The following is a 20,416-nucleotide window of genomic DNA, read 5'->3' as shown; positions in this document are numbered from 1 at the left end:
CATACGGTATTTGTTTTTCTCTTTCTGACTTACTTCACTCTGTATGACAGTCTCTAGGTCCATCCACCTCACTACAAATAACTCAATTTTGTTTCTTTTTATGGCTAATATCCCATTGTATATATGTGCCACATCTTCTTTATCCATTCATCTGTCGATGGACACCTAGGTTGCTTCCACGTCCTGGCTATTGTAAATAGAGCTACAATGAACATTGTGGTACATGACTCTTTTTGAATTATGGTTTTCTCAGGGTATATGCCCAGTAGTGGGATTGCTGGGTTGTATGGTAGTTCTATTTTTAGTCTTTTAAGGAACCTCCATGCTGTTCTCCATAGTGAAAACATTTAAAACGCAGGGAAGGGACTTCCCTGGTGGCGCAGCAGATAAGAATCCGCTTGCCAGTGCAGGGGACACGAGTTCGATCCCTTGTCTGGGAAGATCCCATGTGCCGAGGAGCAGCTAAGCCCGTGCACCACAACTACTGAGCCTGCGCTCTAGAGCCTGCGAGCCACAACTACTGAGCCCACACACCACAACTATTGAAGCCTACACGCCTAGAGCCCGTGCTGTGCAACAAGAGAAGCCACCACAATGAAAAGCCCGTGCACTGCAATGAAGAGTTGCCCCCGCTCGCCACAACTAGAGAAAGCCCACACAGAGCAGCAAAGACCCAACACAACCAAAAGTAAACATTAAAATTAAATTAAAATAAAATAAATAAAATTATGCAGGGAAATATTTATTCTGAGCCCTTGATGGTATGTAAGCCATAGCAATGCCCCCATCATTGGGTGAAGGGGACTCAAGCACAGCTAAGTGATTATCCTGGACCAAGAGTTTTGAGCTCACATCAGGATGCCCCAACCCCTATGGCAACATGTTGGCCACTGGGACATCTTGGGAAAGTTAATTCTTCACACTTTCCTTTCCTGGCCACTATATTTAGGAGATACAAAATGTCTCTTTCCATCTTCACTTGGATTTTATGAGAATGGATAAATTAATGCATAAAATGTTCTGATTCTTTAAAAAGGAACCTAATAGAGAAGCAGCACCAGGTAATTTCCCATTCCCTCGTGGGTAATAATCACTGACGTCCAGCAGGATGTTAGATGGCCTGCCCCACAGGAATGCAACCTTGCTTCCCATTGGAAAAGGACAAAAGGCCCATACTTGACTGTGCAACCCCAAGGCAGTCTTTGGAAAGTCAAGACACTGACTCTTCCCTGACCCAGTTCTGAAACATCATCCTTTCCTAATCAAGCAGCATCGCGATTAGCCAAATTCACATCACACCCAGTCTCACCTCCTCTAGCTTGTTGCCGAGGCTTGTTGGCTCAGATCAGGAGATGGTTCTCATGGGTGAAATGCAAGAATGAACCTGAAGCTTTTTTTTTTTTTTTTTTTTTTGCGGTACGCGGACCTCTCACTGTTGTGGCCTCTCGCGTTGCAGAGCACAGGCTCTGGACGCGCAGGTTTACCGGCCATGGCTCACGGGCATGTGGGATCTTCCCAGACCGGGGCACGAACCCGTGTCCCCTGCATCGGCAGGCGGACTCTCAACCACTGCGCCACCAGGGAAGCCCAACCCTGAAGCTTTAAGCACCAATCTGATTGGCTGACCTAATTGCTAGTAGTAACCAATAATTGCTTTTTTACCCTTTTTGTTATTTTTTTAATTATCATTATTCATAATGGGGGGATGGGGATGGCCTGGAGACTTTACCTAGAAAGCCTTTTTAACCAGACACCAATTACAGAAGGCACCTATATTCCTTAGTTACCAGTAACCGGCTGCTTTGTTTTCACTTCAAGATTGACTCTTCAGAAGATTTCTTTACACTTGGAATATAGATTACCATCATTGGGAAATGGACAGATTTGATAGGCATTTTAATTTGACCTCTTTTTGTTTCTTAGAACAAAAGCAGAGTTAGATCAAGAAGCCTTGATCAGTGGCAATCTAGCTACCGAAGCAAATTTAATCATCCTGGATATGCAGGAAAACATTATCCAGGTGAGGACAACAAACAACTGATCTATTCAACATGAATATGTTTACTAGAATTTAATAAGGAATTCTTTATAGAAAATTGTGAAGAAATAAACAAGATATGAAATGCTTTTTGTTTAAATGAAGTTGGGAAGTTTACCATTTACAATAGTGTCCACCTTACAAATTCCAGAGATACTTACCGAACATCCTTCTGGATTCATTGACTTGAAGCTTGCTTGGAAAGAGTTAGGTGCTTGAAAGACTGACTCTCGTAGTTAAATCTGCCTGCGCATGTGCAAAGTTTATAATGTAGGTGGTGGGCTTATAGTTCAGTATCTAGAATAGGGGTGGTAGGGTTTTTTTTTTTTTTGATAGGTCAACTCCATGTGAATTATCGTTGATGTCTGTATGGGAGCTAAGATTATGACCGGGCTAGGTAAAAGGAGTGCTAAGTGTGATTAATGATGTCTGTTTTGGACACAAATTAGTGAAGAAAAATCATTTGTACCATGAATTTGCCATCCCTGCTGTAGAAAAGTGTTATATCAATGTGAATTTTATAGTAATACAATTCACCATACTAATTTCATTTTCTAAGTGAATGCTTCCAGAAATTCTCAAGACATCTAGGTGATAATGGGTTTTTAGTTAACCTGAAAAATGAGTCCTTACATGTTTCCAATGAAAAATCACTTATTAGAGGGCTAGAAGAAGAAATATTGTCGAAACATATTTGAACTTAGTAATCCAACTTTTAAGTTATCTTTTAAAAAGTGATTATTGTACAAAAGTATATGGTACCTTTGATAAATACTTGTTATCAAATACTTGGCATCGGGCTTCCCTGGTGGCTCAGTGGTTGAGAGTCCGCCTGCCGATGCAGGGGACACAGGTTCATGCCCTGGTCCGGGAGGATCCCACATGCCGCGGAGCGGCTGGGCCCGTGAGCCACGGCCGCTGAGCCTGCGCGTCTGGAGCCTGTGCTCCGCAACGGGAGAGGCCACAACAGTGAGAGGCCCGCGTACCGCAAAAAAAAAAAAAAAAAAAAATACTTGGCATCATTTTGATTATATCTTTATACAATACTGCTTTGAGTGCTATATTCTTAACTCCAGTCCTCAAAATGTATTTACAGTTTTCAAAGGAAGCTGAAACTTATTTATCATTGATTTTGGGGACATTAGTCCTGCTGCAGCTGATAAATAAGCTTCTGTTTAGAAACATCACTGCCACAAGCAGCCCCTATTCCCTCCTGTTCCTCTTTACAGTTTAAATAAAGTTCCAAGAAGAGGAATCTTGACACAAAGGGAGACATCCTGTGACCCAACTCTGTAGGAACCCAACTCTGTAATGGGAAGCCCACAATTGTGGTTTGAAAGCCCACAAGAAAAGCTGTGCCTTGTATACAAGGAAAGAACATTCCAAAAGCTGTTGCCCAGGATTGGGGGAAGGTGTACCTTATAACTTGGTTTAGCAGCCCAGAATTAGGCATAAATCCCAAATCAATTGGGAGTTTTGGAATAAAGTCATGTGGAAATAGGTCTTCAGCTCGCCTGGTAGTGGACGATATACGGGGTGCTTTCCCAAACCCTTCAGATCATAGACAGAGAGAGATGAAACATCAGCATCCCTGTGCTAATTGCCAAGAGCACCCACCTGTGTCTTCCCCCTCAGTTCATGGGCACAGCACAGGGATTCATTGATGCTGTTCTGTTCCCCCAGGCAAGCTCGGCTCTGGACTGTAAAGACAACCTGCTGGGAGGCGTGCTAAGGGTCCTGGTGAATTCTCTGAGCTGTGATCAGAGCACCACCTACCTGACTCACTGCTTTGCGACACTCCGTGCTCTCATTGCCAAGGTGAACATGGGACACTTGCTTTCTTACTCTTAATTAAGAGTTAAGATTCTCATCAATCTAGCTTCACGTTTCTTGCTTCAGGTGCACCAAAACCCACAGACCACTGTGTTAAGTGACACTGCGGTAAAAGTCTTAAGTCTCATTAGGAAGGAAGCAGATACACTGATTCTACAGGACTCACCATAAAGAGGAAAAACAGTGCCTCTCACACTAGAAATGTGGGCCCAACTATAGAAATTTGAAATGGCTACTCACTGAAGACATGAGAGTGGAAATCAGTTGAGCAACTTTGTTTTTCACCCTTTTTCTTTAGTACCTTATCTGAGTGAGATTCAATTCCTATACATGACTCCCATTCGTAAATCTTACAAAATATCATGTCATAAAATGCAGAAGGTTTAGAAATACATTTCTCATAGCCTGAAGAATATAAATTTTCCTGAGGTAAAACAGTCTATTGCAGATTCCTATCTCCCCCTTTATTGAAAATCTCGGTTGATGCCTTCTATCTGGGATCTTTTACATTTAGAAAGTGGAATCCCGGGACTTTCCCTGGCGGTCCAGTGGTTAAGACTCTGCGCTTCCACTGCAGGGGTGCGTGTTCGATCCCTGGTCGGGGAACTAAGATCTGCAAGCCGTGCAGCGTGGCCGTGGAGGGTGGGTGGGAAAGAAAAAGAAAATAAAGTGGAATCCCTCTGCTCTCACCCGTCAGGATCATTTGCTCTTTCTCAGTCACCAGTAATTTCCAGGGAGCCCAGTAAACTCAGGCTAATTCCTTCAGAGTTCGGACTTCAGCAGGGAAGGCAGCCTGGCTAACCGTGCAGCTAATTACGCAGCCCTGATCTTAGCTGAGCAGCTCATAATGAGATGTTAAGTCGACTCCGTTGCTTCACTTCATCTTCTGATTCAAGGAACTCATCATCTTTATGGAGCAGCGCATTAATTCTTGTGGGCTTTTTGCTTGTCCAAGCAGCCATTTCCATATTTCAACAGGCATCCAGTCCAGAAAGCGTACGATCGTGCCAAGTGACGTCTTATGGCCCCTGTGTCTCTCCTAGTTCGGCGACTTGCTGTTTGAGGAGGAAGTGGATCAGTGCGCGGACCTGTGTCAGCGAGTGCTGCATCACTGCGGCAGCAGCATGGACGTCTCCCGGAGCCAAGCCTGCGCCACTCTCTACCTCCTCATGAGGTTCAGCTTTGGAGCCACCAGCGTAAGCGCCCAGGGCGACCCAGAATCAGCAGAGAGAGTCAGTACGAAGCCCTGGGGGAGGAAGAGTGTGCACTATTGCAGTTGACTTCTGCCACGTGGGAAGGAAACAGTTGGGCATGTAGATGGATAGCAGCTTTTGTTTGACTTTGCTTCTAGAAGTAAATTATTAAGATTGATGAATGCAGTGGTTTCCATCCGTGTGTTTCAATAAGAAATGAACAAATACGTGTAGATTCAAGGTTGTCATGTGTGGGAAAAAAAAAATACAACAGAATTAGGACTTCAGAAGAGTTTGTCCTGTTTCTAAAATCTGATTGGTACCAGAATGACCTGTGGAAGAGAATTTGCAATGATCGCTATCATCCACACCTGAGTGTTAATTGAAACTTAGCAGCCTTTGGAATTCAGCTTTATTACAGCACCGTCTTAGTTTGTCTAGATTTTAGTATGTTCTTTTGGAATTTACATCTGTAGTCACGTTAATGAGCGTGCTCAACTGATATGAAAAGATAACTTGGCCCATGGAAGAAAGGCAGGGCCCTCAGAATGTATTAGGTATAACTATTTAAAAGCCTTTAGGACATTCCTCAGAGGCCAGAGGCCCTTGGAATAGCCACAGTTTTCCATGGGCCTAGAAGGAAAGGAGAAACAAAGTTGCTGCCTACCCAGAATCCAGAAATCTCAGAAATCTTGCCCACATAGATCCTGTTCCTCTTTACAGTTTAAATAAGGTTCCAAGAAGAGGAATCTTGACACAAAGGGAGACATCCTGTGACCCAACTCTGTAGGAACCTTCCAGCCTTGCTGCACGGAGCTGGCCAGGTCCTCAATGAAAACTTAAAGGGAACTGAAAGATTTATGTCAGGGCAATAGCCACTTAAACCAGTTAAACAACAGTATGAGTCTTGAGCGAAGTATAGCTCATATTTCATTGGGAAAAAAAAGGAAATGATTGAGACTGGGTTAAAGAAACACCGGAGAGTTATTGGTATCTGGCTCTACTGCCTTCAACTATCTACTAGCTGAGTGCCTCTTATTTGTTCCATCATTATTTTTTCCTGACTCAGAACTTTGCAAGAGTAAAGATGCAAGTCACCATGTCTCTGGCATCTTTGGTGGGAAAAGCACCAGACTTTAATGAGGAGTACCTGAGAAGATCCTTGAGGACAATTTTGGCCTACGCGGAAGAGGACACAGACATGCAGACCACTCCTTTCCCCATGCAGGTAGACTGAAAAGCGTGCCTTGTCTGTGATCAGCCAGTTGTAAACTCGTGTGTGTGTATGTATGTGTGTGTACACACACACACACACATATACATACTTATACATACATATATATGTGCATGTGTATATGTAGGTAATATATAACTCCATATAATATATTATATAGCATATATAGTTATGGATTATATAATTTTTGTGAAATATATATATTATAATTATGTCATATGATACAGATAATTATATAACGTATTATGATATATATTAGATGGAATCTAAGCTGAGGTCCTAAGCTGCCTCCTACTTGGTATAAAAAGCTCTGATGTTCCAGAGTACAGTTGAGGGCTTTCAGGTTGCAGATAACTGAAACTAGTTCAAACTAATTTAACCAAGAAGGTGTTTGAGAGGGAAGATAATATAACGATTCAGGACTAATTCATGGATCCCAAGGACCAACTCACATCTGGGCCTCAAAAGTGCCTGGACCTGCAAAGGTGAGGTCAAAGAGGATCCAGTCTAGACTCCCCTCACCTGTGCTCTCTCCTGTCTTAGCGAAGCCTGTCCATGGCTGCCCCTTGGACTTTCAATGCATCCTAACTTGTTACCATGGACTCCAAAGCTGAGACTGTTTGGGGCGTACACTTTTTTTTTGCAGGTGGAAGAACTTCTCTGCAATCTGAATAGCATCTTATATGACACAGTGAAAATGAGGGAATTTCAGGAAGATCCTGAGATGCTTATGGATCTCATGTACAGGTAAACTTTTCTGGTAAAATCAAAAGGGTGTCACTTGAGGATCTAGGGTTTGTCACTATGAAGTTCTTATCAATATAATGATCACAGGAAATGTGAGTACAGTGTTTTGGCTGACATCCAAAACTGTACTTAGAAATCGGTAGAAAATCACCATTCAGAGGGTGTTGATTCATGTACACGTTTTCAGAAAGATCTCCCTAATTTAAAGGGAGGTACTTATTTTTTGAAATTATTTTCTACTTACCTTAGAATGAGAGAAAAGAACTATCACCTGTTACATGAATTATTTCTGAAATGTTTTTCCACTTATATTCAGACATACATGTAAGTTTTATTTAGAAGTCATATTTTACTCTGTCATTTAAAATTTTGTCTTATAGTCCTTGTTTTAGGAGAAACTACTTACAAAGGCAAAATTGTTCTGATGCGATGTCATAAGAAGGATAGTACTTTTTTTTTTTTTTTTGGCTGCGTTGGGTCTTCGTTGCTGCACGCGGGCTTTCTCTAGTTGCGGCGAGCGGGGGCTACTCTTCGTTGCGGTGCGCGGGCTTCTCATCACAGTAGCTTCTCTTCTTGCGGAGCACGGCCTCTAGGCACGTGGGTTTCAGTAGTTGTGGCACGCGGGCTCTAGAGCGCAGGCTCAGTAGTTGCGGCGCACGGGCTTAGTTGCTCCGCGGCATGTGGGATCTTCCCGGACCAGGGCCCGAACCCGTGTCCCCTGCATTGGCAGGTGGATCCTTAACCACTGCGCCACCAGGGAAGCCCAAGGATACTACTTTCGTCTTCTGTTATTTTTTGCGAGAAAAGAAGAAAATTGCTAGAGCTCCATTCAAATAGACATCATTTTGTCAGGGTTTTTTTTCCCCCCATAAATCTTTAACTAAATCATAGCATTCTTGGCATCCTGCACACCCCAAACATGGAATGAAAAAAGCTGGACTGATAGATGTTTGCCTCTTCTCTCATTCTCTGAACATGTAGGCAAAACTCTTAATGGGAAAAAAACTGGCCATGCACAATAGAAAAACACTGTCACTAACCGTTGTCCTTGAAACTTTCTCAACCCATCTTTAGAATTGCCAAGAGTTACCAGACATCTCCTGACCTGCGGCTGACCTGGCTCCAGAACATGGCAGAGAAGCACACCAAGGGAAAGTGCTACACAGAGGCTGCCATGTGCCTGGTGCACGCAGCTGCCTTAGTGGCTGAATATCTGAGCATGTTGGAGGACCACAGCTACCTGCCCGTGGGCAGCGTCAGCTTTCAGGTGGGGGGGACAAGTTTAGCTTTTCCTTTAGCGCAGTGGTTCTCAACTGGGGGCATTTGACAGTCTCTGAAGACATTTTAGGTTGTTACAACTGAGGGTGGGAAGGTGGGTGCTACTGACAGTTAATAGGTATAAACCAGGGATGCTGCTGAACACCCTACAATGCATAGGATAGCTCCCACCACAAAGAATTATCTGGCCCCAAACATCAATAATGCCAAGGTTGAAAAACCCTGCTTTAGTGTATTAAATTTGCCTCTTCTAATTGCTTTACCATCTTGGGTTTTTAAAAAAATTTTTTTTTAATTTATTTATTTGTTTTTATTTTTGGCTGTGTTGGGTCTTCGTTGCTGCGTGCCGGCTTTCTCCAGTTGTAGTGAGCAGAGGCTACTCTTCGTTGCGGTGCACGGGCTTCTCATTGCAGTGGCTTCTCTTGTTGTGGAGCACGGGCTCTAGGCACACGGGCTTCAGTAGTTGTGGCACGTGGGCTCAGTAGTTGTGGCTCACGGGCTGTAGAGCGCAGGCTCAGTAGTTGTGGTGCACGGGCTTAGTTGCTCTGTGGCACGTGGGATCCTCCCGGACCAGGGCTCGAACCCGTGTCCCCCGCATTGGCAGGTGGATTCCCAACCACTGCGCCATCAGGGAAGCCCCCCAAAAATTATTGTTTACAATAAATGTAGAGTCGATAGGCACTTTAGACATTCCCAAACACTTTCACGTCCATGATTTCATTTGGCCTTCCCCATAAACCAGTGAAACAGACAGAGAAGGTATTATTACTCCCACTTCACAGATAAACTGAGAGAGCAACTTTTCTAAGGTTATTTAAACCCTTTCTCAAAGACTTGTAGCTGGCACAGTATACTGACAACTGTGAAAGTATTTTTTCTAAATATTGGAGAAATTATTTCCCTCAGGGCCCATTCCTTTTATTACACTCCCTAACTCTGTAATATCCTCCTCGCTAATGTAAAATCAAGGAAGAACCAAATTGGGACTTCCCTGGTGGCGCAGTGGTTAAGAATCCACCTGCCAATGCAGGGCACACAGGTTCGACCCCTGGTCCGGGAAGATCATGCCACAGAGCAACTAAGCCTGTGCGCCACAACTACTGAGCCTGCATTCTCGAGCCCGCGAGCCACAACTGCTGAAGCCTGCGCACCTAAAGCCCGTGCTCCGCAACAAGAGAAGCCACCACAATTAGAAGCACACTTCAACAAAGGGTAGCCCCCTCGCTACAACTAGAGAAAGCCCGCACGCAGCAATGAAGACCCAACGCAGCCAAAAACAAATAAATAAAATAAATAAATTTATTTAAAAAAAAAGAAAGAAAGAACCAAATTGACCTGGGAAGGGAAAAAAAGGGCTGAATCAGTACTGTCTTAGGATGAGCTGAATATTACCCATAGTTAGCAGAGGGAAATTGTCTGCTAGGCCTGAAAGTTGGTTCAGGCTGGGATGCTCAGTGGCCACTTGGACTGTTTTGGCTGAGTAGTTTAAAACAGTCTTTAGAGGAAACAAAAAATTTTACGAGTACTTTTAGAGGCATAATCTGTAGAAATGACAATCCCTGAAACCTGTAACAATATAGTACAGTAAGAGAGCCCTTTTCAAGCCAGACTCACAGAGTCATTTACAAGTGTTTGGATTATTCTTGTTTGAATTTTCATGACTGATTTTTATAAAAGGCTCTGTTCTCATTGTTGCTCTTCAACACAATTTTGTGATGCTGTGTGAACCAGAAAGAGAGGACAGTTCAAAGTAGCTTTCCCAGGCTTATAGAGTAAGACACAAAAACTGTTGCTGCTAGAGCCAGGAGCTTCTGACTTCCTGAATACTGTTCACCAGGCAATCTGGGTATTGCCTCATACTACTAATTCCTCCTTTCTTATGGTCTTCAGTAACAATAGTATTTATTCTATCATTTTATTCTCAGCAAACGAATTTTATTCTCAATTCAGGAATGTTCATTTTAAAGCCAAAAATTTAATTCTTATCCCAAAAGCATAAAAAATCATATCTGATTTTGAATCACATAAAAGTGCAGAAAGGTATAAAAATCAATTTTAGACATATTTGCTTTTTTGTAAAATTTATTTTGGCCGTACGATATTAGCAAGGATAAATATTATAAGTGCTACTCTTTCAATTACCAGAAATCTCTGGGTTTAACACTTAATGTGGAATTATATCAACCTCTTGTCTTGTTTCGTTACTATTGCTTATAAATTCTTTTTAATTTGCCTATAGTAAGTCATGCCAAGGTGAGTAGAATAGTTCTTCTAGAAACAACAGAAAAACTCCACATTGTCCCTACACGGGAGCATATAGCTCTATTTTTTCATAGACCTTTATCCACATATTCATTCTTTTAGGTGATATTTATTGAGCACTTATTCTGTCCTCATGGACTTTACATTCCAGCCAGGGAGAGTGGCATCATACAGCTAATTCTTCCATTTCTTATTCAATTTCAATTATGATAAATGCTGTAATAAAGAGGTACAAGATGCTGTGAGTGTTTAGCACGTGACTCAGCCTGTGGGTCATGGAACGCTCAGAAAGACGAGGAACGGGAGGGGGAAGCAGAAGGAACTGTGAAGAATGAGGTCTTCAGAATACACAGAACATGGTGAGTTAGGTGATCTCAGCTACAGAAGAGAAGCCAAATTACGCTGACGCTTATGAGCCAATTCTCTTTTCTCTCAAATGAGACATACCAAATCTTTCTGGAAATGTGTGCTTGCAAGTGACAGAATACCTAACCCAGACGGACCTAAGGTAAAAATGGAATTTATCAGCTTGCATGAGAGAGATGAGTCTGGAGTAGCACCTGCCAAACTGGACCTAGGGGTCCAAACAATGTCATCAGACCTCAGTGTCATCATCACTTCCTGTCTCTGCTTTCTGTTATGTCAGCTTCATTCTTCATAGGCTTCTCACACTCACTGAGAGATATTTATGTTTACATCTTCCCAGGTGCAAGTCCAGGAGAATAGAGAAATGCCTCATTTGTAGCAGTTGCAGAGACAGTCTCAGTGCATCTTATTGGTTCTGATGGGGTCATATGCTCATCTCTGAACCAATCATAGTGGCCAGAGACATGGAATGCTGTGATTGGCTGAGCCAGAGCCAGAGTTGAGGTCCACACATGGAGTTATGGATGGTTTCTCAGGAGGCTATACTTTATAGAAGGATGAAGGAATTCTGGGCAGCATTAACTACAGATGTCTGGTGTTGATTTCTTAAATGCTGTGTGCTTTAGTTTTCAACCTTGTTCTGCTCCAGTAAAATTGAATTTTTTGAAAAGAATTATAAACTGGAGGTAAATAAATCTGTGCAAGGAAAATAACTCTGAGGCCGCAGAATTCCAAGGAACTGAGATCGTTGAAATTCTATGCCCCAGAGTACAATATTTATTCCACAAATGTAGATATGGATACATTCTCACATAACTGCTGTTACTTTCACCTCCCTAATTCTGAAGCCAGGAAAGTCTGCCTGGAATCTTTTCCCTCTGATGACAGCTAATAAGGCTGCATAACTGCAAATATATTCCTCTACATGTGGAAAATTGCATACAATACTAATAGTATTCGTTTCTTGGGTTATTAGATTCTTTCAACTGAATCTCTTGGACCTTTTACCATTTCCAATTCAGAAACATCATAATAGAAAGACCAGGTTTGAAAGAAAGGCTGGCCACGAAAGGTTCTGAAGGCCTCCTATATTCCTAAAACTACCTTATAATTTTGGATATGAAGGTACAGGACTGTAAAACTCTCTCTTCCTTGACTGTTAAGGATGAGTCACTTGATCTTGCGAGCCAGGCCGGCGAGAGGCAGACCGATTTTACTTCACTAGCCAACTCTGGTCAGTTGGTAGTGGCTGAATGGGGTACCATGCTGAGAAGAATTCTGAGTCCATATCCAAGCTTCAGGGAAAAGAGTACTATGATTAATTAGTTCTGTCTGCCATGAGTGTAGGCATAAAAGGAATGGCAAATGTGCTACCTGTATGCAAGTCCTAAGCTACAAAGGTTTCCAGTTTCTTTTATGTTCCATATGCATTTCTTCTATATCCATGAGACAGGTTGAAGAAAATGATTCTTGACCTGTCAAAAGTGTGAGAGTCACTGCCAGAGCCAGAACTGGGGTGGGGTGAGTGAGGCACATGAAGTGCAGAATGTAAGGAAGCACTCGCTCTTGGGGTCAAGCAAGTTCAGGGTCACGACTTACAGGACCCTGAGAGTGAGTGTTCCCTAAATTTTGTTTTCACCTCGCTCACCCTAATCCTGGCCCTGATCACTGCATTCTCTATGAGACTCTAAACTCTATGGTTTATGTAAAAGAAAAGTGTGTAGAAAGGAGCGAAATGTTTGGGGGGGGGGGAGAACAAAAAATAGTAACTGCTACATTGCCATAAAGATTTCATAAAGAAGACCTTCTCATCTGCAATTGTCATATGATATTATGGCCGTTCACCTAAAAGCCAAGTCAGTCATAGCAAGTACTTCAGAGGGTCACTCAGCTGGTGAAACAAGGAGTCTAGTTAACTGTTCGTTGGCCTTTGGCTTTTAAAAACCACGACCCCTGCTGGACATCCCTTAGGGTCCTTTCTGTAAAGCTACTCAACTATTGTTACATTGAGGTAAGTGTCCTTTCTGTATCTCCCAATAGTTAAAAAGAAAAGAAAATCTTGAGTTTCGAAGGCCAGTTGTTCTGTGCATTCTTTCAAAATGAGTGGCAGCCAAAGGCTCTTCTGGGTGGAATTACAGACCTTGTATGATCAGGGATGGTGAGGACCTTGGAGCCACGGCTTCCTCCTCCGTATGTTATGGGTTCCTGTGGTGCCTTTGTTGTCAGATTCCCCTGTTCTCCTGGCTCATACTGTGATCTCTTTCAGAATATTTCTTCCAACGTGCTGGAGGAGTCTGCGGTCTCTGATGACACCCTGTCGCCGGACGAGGACGGGGTGTGCTCCGGCCGGTACTTCACCGAGAGCGGCCTGGTGGGCCTCCTGGAGCAGGCGGCCGAGCTCTTCAGCACGGTCAGTGCACACAGCTGTCCGGGCTTCCACAGTCAGCCTGAACTCTGGCGTCGGTGCCCTGAGTGCCGGTCTTAACGTCCAGCCAGTCCCACTTCATGATGACACCACGTGCAGGGGCGTGCAGGGCAGGGGAGGGGCTGGAGGACTTTGACGTATGTAGATTGCCTCAGCTCTCAGGGAGGCGGGAAGGCCCTTCATCACTGCAGTATTCTGGTTTTCACTGCACGCTCATTGGCTGGATAGCAGTTTCACAGTATTATTTCCATTTAACAGAGGTGGAAACTAAGCCACAAAGAGGGAAATGGCTTGCCCAGGGTTACACAATAAATCACGAGGCACGTTCTCACTCTCTTATTTTCCCTCTTTGAGAGAGGGACTCAGCTGACAGCTGAGTAATCCTCAGGATCGGCACAGACCAGGGACAGCCCAGAGAAATGTGAGGGTGGAAGCCATGGAGACTCCCCGCATTAACCTAATCTGTGTCTAAACACTCCTAATAAGAGAAAAATATATAGAGATTAAAAATATATAGATTAAGTCATTGAGATTCAGGGCAGGGAAGAAAGTATGTTGTTCATTTTCATAGTTTCCCTACTCCCTCAAATTTTTTTTTAAAATAAATTTATTTTATTTATTTATTTTTGGCTGCACTGGGTCTCCGTTGCTGCTCGCGGGCTTTCTCTAGTTGCAGCAAGTGGGGGCTACTCTTCATTGTGGTGTGCGGGCTTCTCACTGCTGTGGCTTCTCTTGTTGTGGAGCATGGGCTCTAGGCACGCGGGCTTCGGTAGTTGTGGCTCGCGGGCTCAGAAGTTGTGGCTCGTAGGCTCAGCGGCCGTGGCTCACGGGCCCAGCCGCTCCACGGCATGTGGGATCTTCCTGGACCAGGGCTCGAACCCACGTCCCCTGCATTGGCAGGCGGGCTCTCAATCACTGCGCCACCAGGGAAGCCCTCCCTCAAATTTTAAGCCAAGCAAATATTTAATACTTCACTCTGTTTAGCTGATCCAGTTTTGTTTTCATCTTGATATTTTTCTTTCTTCTCTACTTTTCATTCCCAGGTTTCCATCCTACAATCTATGTATTTTAATTATTATTTTGACTGTCTTCTCTTTTTCCAGCTTTCCCTTTCAGAATTCACATAAAGTCCAAGATACTCTTGTTTTTCCCGGAATTCTAGAAAACCAGGTAGTTAGACCCCTAACTCTTTTCAGGAATGCAATGAACATCTGGCTACAGGAGGACCCCTGGTGACATTTAAATATGCTAAAGCTGCCTTCCTGAATTGTTCTTAGTTCCTGCTGCCAGTCTCCTGTCCTATTCTTTTTCCCCAGGAAACCCCTTTTCCAACTTAACATTATCAAGTAGGACCATTTAGTGTGTCTAGTTCAGTTTGAATGCTACAGCCATCCCAGAGATGCTCAGACTTTATTCCTGCTCTATAAAATATTGCGGTGCCCCTAATAAATCCATTCTCCAATGCCTAATGCACTCTGGTTGCTCTTTTAAGTTTCCAGTGGATTAAATTCTCTTTGATTTTTTTCTCCTCTTTGCAAGGGAGGACTGTACGAGACGGTCAATGAGGTCTACAAGCTGGTCATCCCCATCCTGGAAGCTCATCGAGACTTCCGGAAGCTGACCTCCACCCACGAAAAGCTGCAGAAGGCCTTTGACAGCATCATTAGCAAGGTAGCGGGGGCATCCTGGCTAACAGGTCCTATAATATGGCGGCAGGTGACCCTGTCTCAGAGATGCTTAGCCCTCCTTCCTCTCTAGGGAGTGATTTACCTTAAGGACATCATTACTGTAGCTCTCTCCTATCAAACGGAAGAGGGCTGAGAATAGACAGATGACCATGATTCAAACCGTGAAAGTAGGCTGCTTGAATTACTTTACAACCAGGAATGTGAAAATCTTAAATTCACTTAAGAGAAGTCCTAGAAATCTTTCATGGGATTTTTTTTTTTTTGCCATTATTTCCCAAGTTTATTCCATAAACATTAAAAAAACTTTTTAAAGGAGTGAATTCTGTTTGTATTAGCCACAGGAATAGAATGCTTTATAACCCAACAATAGAAGATTCCTGCCCTCTCATCTCAATGGATCCTCATGAATTACATAACTAAGGAGAGGTTTTCTTATTTTGTTCATCAGGGTCATAAGAGAATGTTTGGAACCTACTTTCGAGTTGGTTTCTATGGATCCAGATTTGGGGACTTGGATGAGAAGGAATTCGTTTACAAAGAGCCTGCAATTACCAAGCTTCCTGAGATTTCTCATAGACTAGAGGTAAGACAAGTGATTCCGGGTGATTGACATTGTGTGCTTTACACAAACAGGTTAGAGTGGGTCATTACAACCAAACCAAGACTCATGGATTCCTCATTGATCCATATATAAAGTTTCCCCCATTGCTTGTATAATATCAAGATATTAGGTGAGATCATGAGGTAAAGCAAGATAAGGATAGCTTTCCCCTAAGATTCTGTACATACTTTTCAAACTTTGTAAGTGTATATGGTGAATATTTATTTTCAGGAGCATCCACATTCAATCAATGTCATGTGCTTTCTTATAAACCTTTCCAAATTTTAGTAATAGTTGTTCAGCTTGAAGTTTATCATCTTGACTTTGAAGTCATTGGGCCAAATTGTCAAATTACCCCTAGAAAATGCTGTGGTCATCCTTCTGGTGTCACCAGACAACACTTCCCACTTCTGACACGGAGATGCTTGACTAGAGGCCCGCTGTGACCTGGAACAAATGAACTCTCCCTGCTGACCAAGGAGCACCCCTTTTTGGATAATCAGAGTCAGTGTCCCATTACATGGGCTGGCAGCCCCAATCCAACCTGCTGTTTATATTTGATCCGTAACATAGCAGAAAAAAGCAGCATGTTCTTGGAGGAAAGGCTGGAGAAAAGGAGAAACAACATAGAGAAAAGTGAGAAAAAAAGAAGCAGACGTTGAAAGGGCCAAGCACTAAGAGCTCAGGAGGAAAGTCAAGGGGTGCCCTCAAAACAAAACCATCTCAGACTGAATAACTGGGGTCCCCTGAACTGCTCACAACAACCAGAGATTCACTTCTTTGCTTTCTTGCTATTGCTTTGAATTTATGCCCTTTAGTGGCTGTCAAACTTAAAACACTTTCATTGTCAAATTGCTCCATCCATGCCAAATGAGAAAAGAGACTTTAATCCTTACTTGACCCAAAGAAGCCGTGGCTCAGAGTGGTTGGGTGACTTGCCCAAAGTTGTTCAGCTCATGAGAGGAATTAGCAATTGACCCCAGGCCACTTGGTTCCCTAATATGTTTCCCCAGTTTAGTACTAGAAGCATATGTTTTATCTTCCTGTGTGCTGTGGTTTGTCGCATTATGGGAAGCCTGGTGACCTCCAAAACCCTAGGGTACAAAAGGCAAGAAATAAATAGTTCCATGCCCCTGGAGCATCTTTAGGAAATATGATGATGTTGGTTGAATTAGATGTCAAGCATACAGTTTATAGGGAAGCATATATCAGTTTGCAATGATGGACTTCCTTATGTTTCTATTTTTGTCTCAGGAAATGCTGAACTTGCCTCATTAGCTCAGAGGGACTTTCAGTAATCAAAGAGCATATTCTCCCTTACACTTGTTCCAAACGTATTCCACTTCTGAGAGACAAAGAGTTGCAATATATTAAAATAACCTTTATAATCTGTTGGTTTCTCTTGCCTAGGGATTTTATAGTCAATGTTTTGGTGCAGAATTTGTGGAAGTGATAAAAGACTCTGCTCCTGTGGACAAAACCAAATTGGACCCTAACAAGGTATGGGAAAATTGCAAAAAACAACCATCAGGCTCTGATTCCCTTTGTTCTACACCCAAAAACATAACATGACCTCCTCTGTCTGGACTCTTCAAGTCATTTCAATGCAGCCAAATATTTTTTGTCTACGGTTTAACTACTATTTGGTTAGGTCTTAAAGAAACAATACTCAAAGGCAGGGATCATAATAGGAGCTACCAGTTATTAAAGATCATCTGTGTGCCTGACGCTACATTAGATCCTTTACGTACATCATTTCATTTCATCCTCCTAAAGCCCTTTGAAATAAGTGTTGTTATTCCTATTTTACAGATGAGAAAAGAAAGGGTAAGCAACTGTCCAAGATCATGCAAGTGTCAGAACCAGTATTCAAACTCAGGGTCTGTCATCCTCAAACCTGCACTTTTTTTTTAAAGAAGATTCTTTTTAAAAAATAATTTATTTAATTTATTTATTTTTGGCTGTGTTGGGTCTTCATTGCTGCGCGTGGGCTTTCTCTAGTTGCAGTGAGCGGGGGCTACTCTTCATTGCAGTGCGCGGGCTTCTCATTGTGGAGGCTTTTCTTGTTGTGGAGCACAGGCTCTAGGCGCAGGCTTCAGTAGTTGTGGCTCGCAGGCTCTAGAGCACAGGCAGTTGTGGCCTACGGGCTTAGTTGCTCTGCGGCATGCGGGATCTTCCCGGAGCAGGGCTGGAACCCGTGTCCCCTGCACTGGCAGGTGGATTCTTAACCACTGCGCCACCAGGGAAGTCCCAAACCTGCACTTTTAATCACTTCTCTTTATTGCCCTTCTATTAAAACCTTGGATCCTCAATTTAAAATATGTTGAAAAGATACAAAATTCTCACTGACAGCATTTGGTGGAGGTCTTCTTTTCAGCCAATTGCAGGGTCCTTGTGCTGTTGGAGGAATGATGAAAAGGGCTTGGACTTCAGTTTCCTCACTTTTCAAGTGAGGGTGTATTCTGTCTCACCCCCAGTTGGGTGTACTGCAATACAATTCTGATGCTCACCACCCAGAGTTAGGGTCAGACTCCACCAGTTACAGGCTCATCCTGCAGGAGATTGCCCTAACTTCAGACACCAGCCTCAAGTGGGACCCCAGGCCGCTTGCACTTCTGACCAGACAAATATAAATTTGTGGGTTCCCATAGCACCTCTCACTAGATAAACCACTAGAATGCCTCCCAGAACTCAGAAAAGGGCTACACTGATGATTATAATTTCATGATAAAGGGTACACATAGGGCAAGATCTGGGATGTATCCCAGAGTTTCTATGCCCTCTCCTTGTGGAATCCAGGCATGTCACCCTCCTGGCATGTCAGTGTGTTCACCAACCAGGAAGGTCTACCAAGCCTTGGTGTCCAGGGTTTTTATTGGGGTCTCATTACATAGGCATGATTGATTAAATCATCAACTACATTACTGAACTCAATCTCCAGCCCCCTCCTACCCCAGCAGTCAGGCTGGCCCAGAGTCTCAGATCTCTAATCAGAAGTCCATTCTTTTCGATGACCAGCCACCATCCTGAAGCCATCTAGGGACCCACCATGAATTACCTCATGAGAATAACAAAGACACTTCTATCACTCAGAAAATTCCAAGGGTTTTTGAAGCTCTGTGCCAGGAAAGAAGGACAAAGACCAGATACTTTTTTTTTTTTTTTTTTTTTTTGCGGTACATGGGCCTCTCACTCTTGTGGCCTCTTCCACTGCGGAGCACAGGCTCCAGACGCGCAGGCTCAGAGGCAATGGCTCACGGGCCCAGCCGCTCCGTGGCATGTGGGATCTTCCTGGACCGGGGCACGAACCTGTGTCCCTTGCATTGGCAGGCGGACTCTCAACCACTGCGCCACCAGGGAAGCCCCAGATACATTCTTTATTATACCACAGGGTGATGCCTACCCGCTCAGCCCAGCTCACAGACAGATATGCACATGAGAGAGCTTTCTAAGCTGCTGGAAATAATGCAAGTTCAAGGTATTTTTAAGGGCTGAGGGACAGAGGAGCAGTCATCATCTGGCAGGCCTATAAGATGAAGAGTTCAAACTCTTCTCTCAGTTCTGTCCTCCAGGATATTATGAAGATGATGCAAGTAGGGAGAAGTGTCCAAATCTAAGAGTTTGTTTTTCTACACATTTCAAAGGACTCACTCACTTCAGATACACTCCCTAATCTAGCCTGGAAGCAATAACTGTGGTAAGTAGCTGAGCTAAGCTTCACACAGAAATGTTTGACATCTTTGAAAGACAGGATTGGCTGTGTGCCCACGGTGACCTGTGCACAGCACATGCCACGTAGAGTTACCAGTGACATCCCTGACACGGTGCTCTTTTCCCCTCTGTTAAAACGCCCAAAGTTGGTTGTGAGAGTTTTAAATGAGAATCTGCAGCCAGAATTACAACCAGATTTCATCACACTCAATAGTGATTTATGGTCTGAGATCAGTGACCTCATCCATCCATTTCAGTGGGTGGGTATTGCAGTGACTATAGTCATTGGTATTCTTTTTTTTTAAAATAAATTTATTTATTTTTGGCTGAGTTGGGTCCTCGTTGCTGTGCGTGGGCTTTCTCTACTTGCGGCAAACAAGGGCCACTCCCCGCTGCAGTGCACAGGCCTCTCACTGTGGTGCCTTCTACCCTTGCGGAGCACAGGCTCCAGGCTCACCAGCTTCCACAGTTGTGGCACATGGGCTCAGCAGCCGTGGCTCACGGGTTCTAGAGCACAGGCCCAGCAGGTGTGGCGCTCAGGCCCAGCCGCTCCGCGGCATGTGGGATCTTCCCGGACCAGGGCTTGAACCCGTGTCCCCTGCATTGGCAGGTGGACCCTCAACCACTGCGCCACCAGGGAAGCCCAAGGCCTTCTTTTTAAATAAGTGCTCTTCTTCATAGTATGTTTGTGTGGGTTCATGTTTATGTGTGTACATTTTTTAAATGAAATACATGCAGTAAAATTCACTTTTTTGGTGTTTCTTTCTATGAATTTTGACAAGCACATGCAGCCACCACCAAAATCAGACATAGAAGAGTTCCATCACCGCAAAATATTTCCCCATGCCTCTTTGTAGGCATTCCCTCCCTCTGTTTTCAGCCCCTGACGGTCACTAATCTGTATTCTGTCTTTGTAGTTTTGCTTTTTCCAGAATGCCACATAAATGGAATGATACAGTAAGTAAGTGGAATCGTAGAGCCTTTTGAGTCTGGCTTCTTTCACTTAGCACAATACATTTACGATTCATCCATCTTGTAGT

At 43.6% G+C, this 20,416-nt stretch overlaps 1 protein-coding gene across 4 annotated transcripts in view; it reads left to right on the top strand.

Annotated features, from left to right (window-relative positions):
* DOCK8 (dedicator of cytokinesis 8) overlaps positions 1-20,416 on the top strand; it is a 227,034-nt gene that overhangs the window by 190,898 nt on the left and 15,720 nt on the right. For all 4 annotated transcript variants that reach the window (XM_029202019.1, XM_029202020.1, XM_029202021.1 and 1 more), the window contains 10 exons: positions 1,924-2,020; positions 3,722-3,856; positions 4,915-5,067; positions 6,134-6,292; positions 6,945-7,045; positions 8,120-8,312; positions 13,218-13,361; positions 14,916-15,047; positions 15,513-15,647; positions 17,076-17,165. In XM_029202019.1, coding sequence (XP_029057852.1) covers positions 1,924-2,020; positions 3,722-3,856; positions 4,915-5,067; positions 6,134-6,292; positions 6,945-7,045; positions 8,120-8,312; positions 13,218-13,361; positions 14,916-15,047; positions 15,513-15,647; positions 17,076-17,165 — 1,339 coding nt within the window. The remainder of the gene's footprint in view (positions 1-1,923; positions 2,021-3,721; positions 3,857-4,914; positions 5,068-6,133; positions 6,293-6,944; positions 7,046-8,119; positions 8,313-13,217; positions 13,362-14,915; positions 15,048-15,512; positions 15,648-17,075; positions 17,166-20,416) is intronic.

The sequence above is a fragment of the Monodon monoceros genome, unplaced genomic scaffold (genome assembly GCF_005190385.1).
Source record: "Monodon monoceros isolate NGI ecotype Baffin Bay Population unplaced genomic scaffold, NGI_Narwhal_1 Super_Scaffold_5, whole genome shotgun sequence".
NCBI classification, from domain to species: domain Eukaryota; kingdom Metazoa; phylum Chordata; class Mammalia; order Artiodactyla; family Monodontidae; genus Monodon; species Monodon monoceros.
Note: the sequence above shows the minus strand (reverse complement) of the source record. Positions and strands in the feature narration are given on the sequence as shown.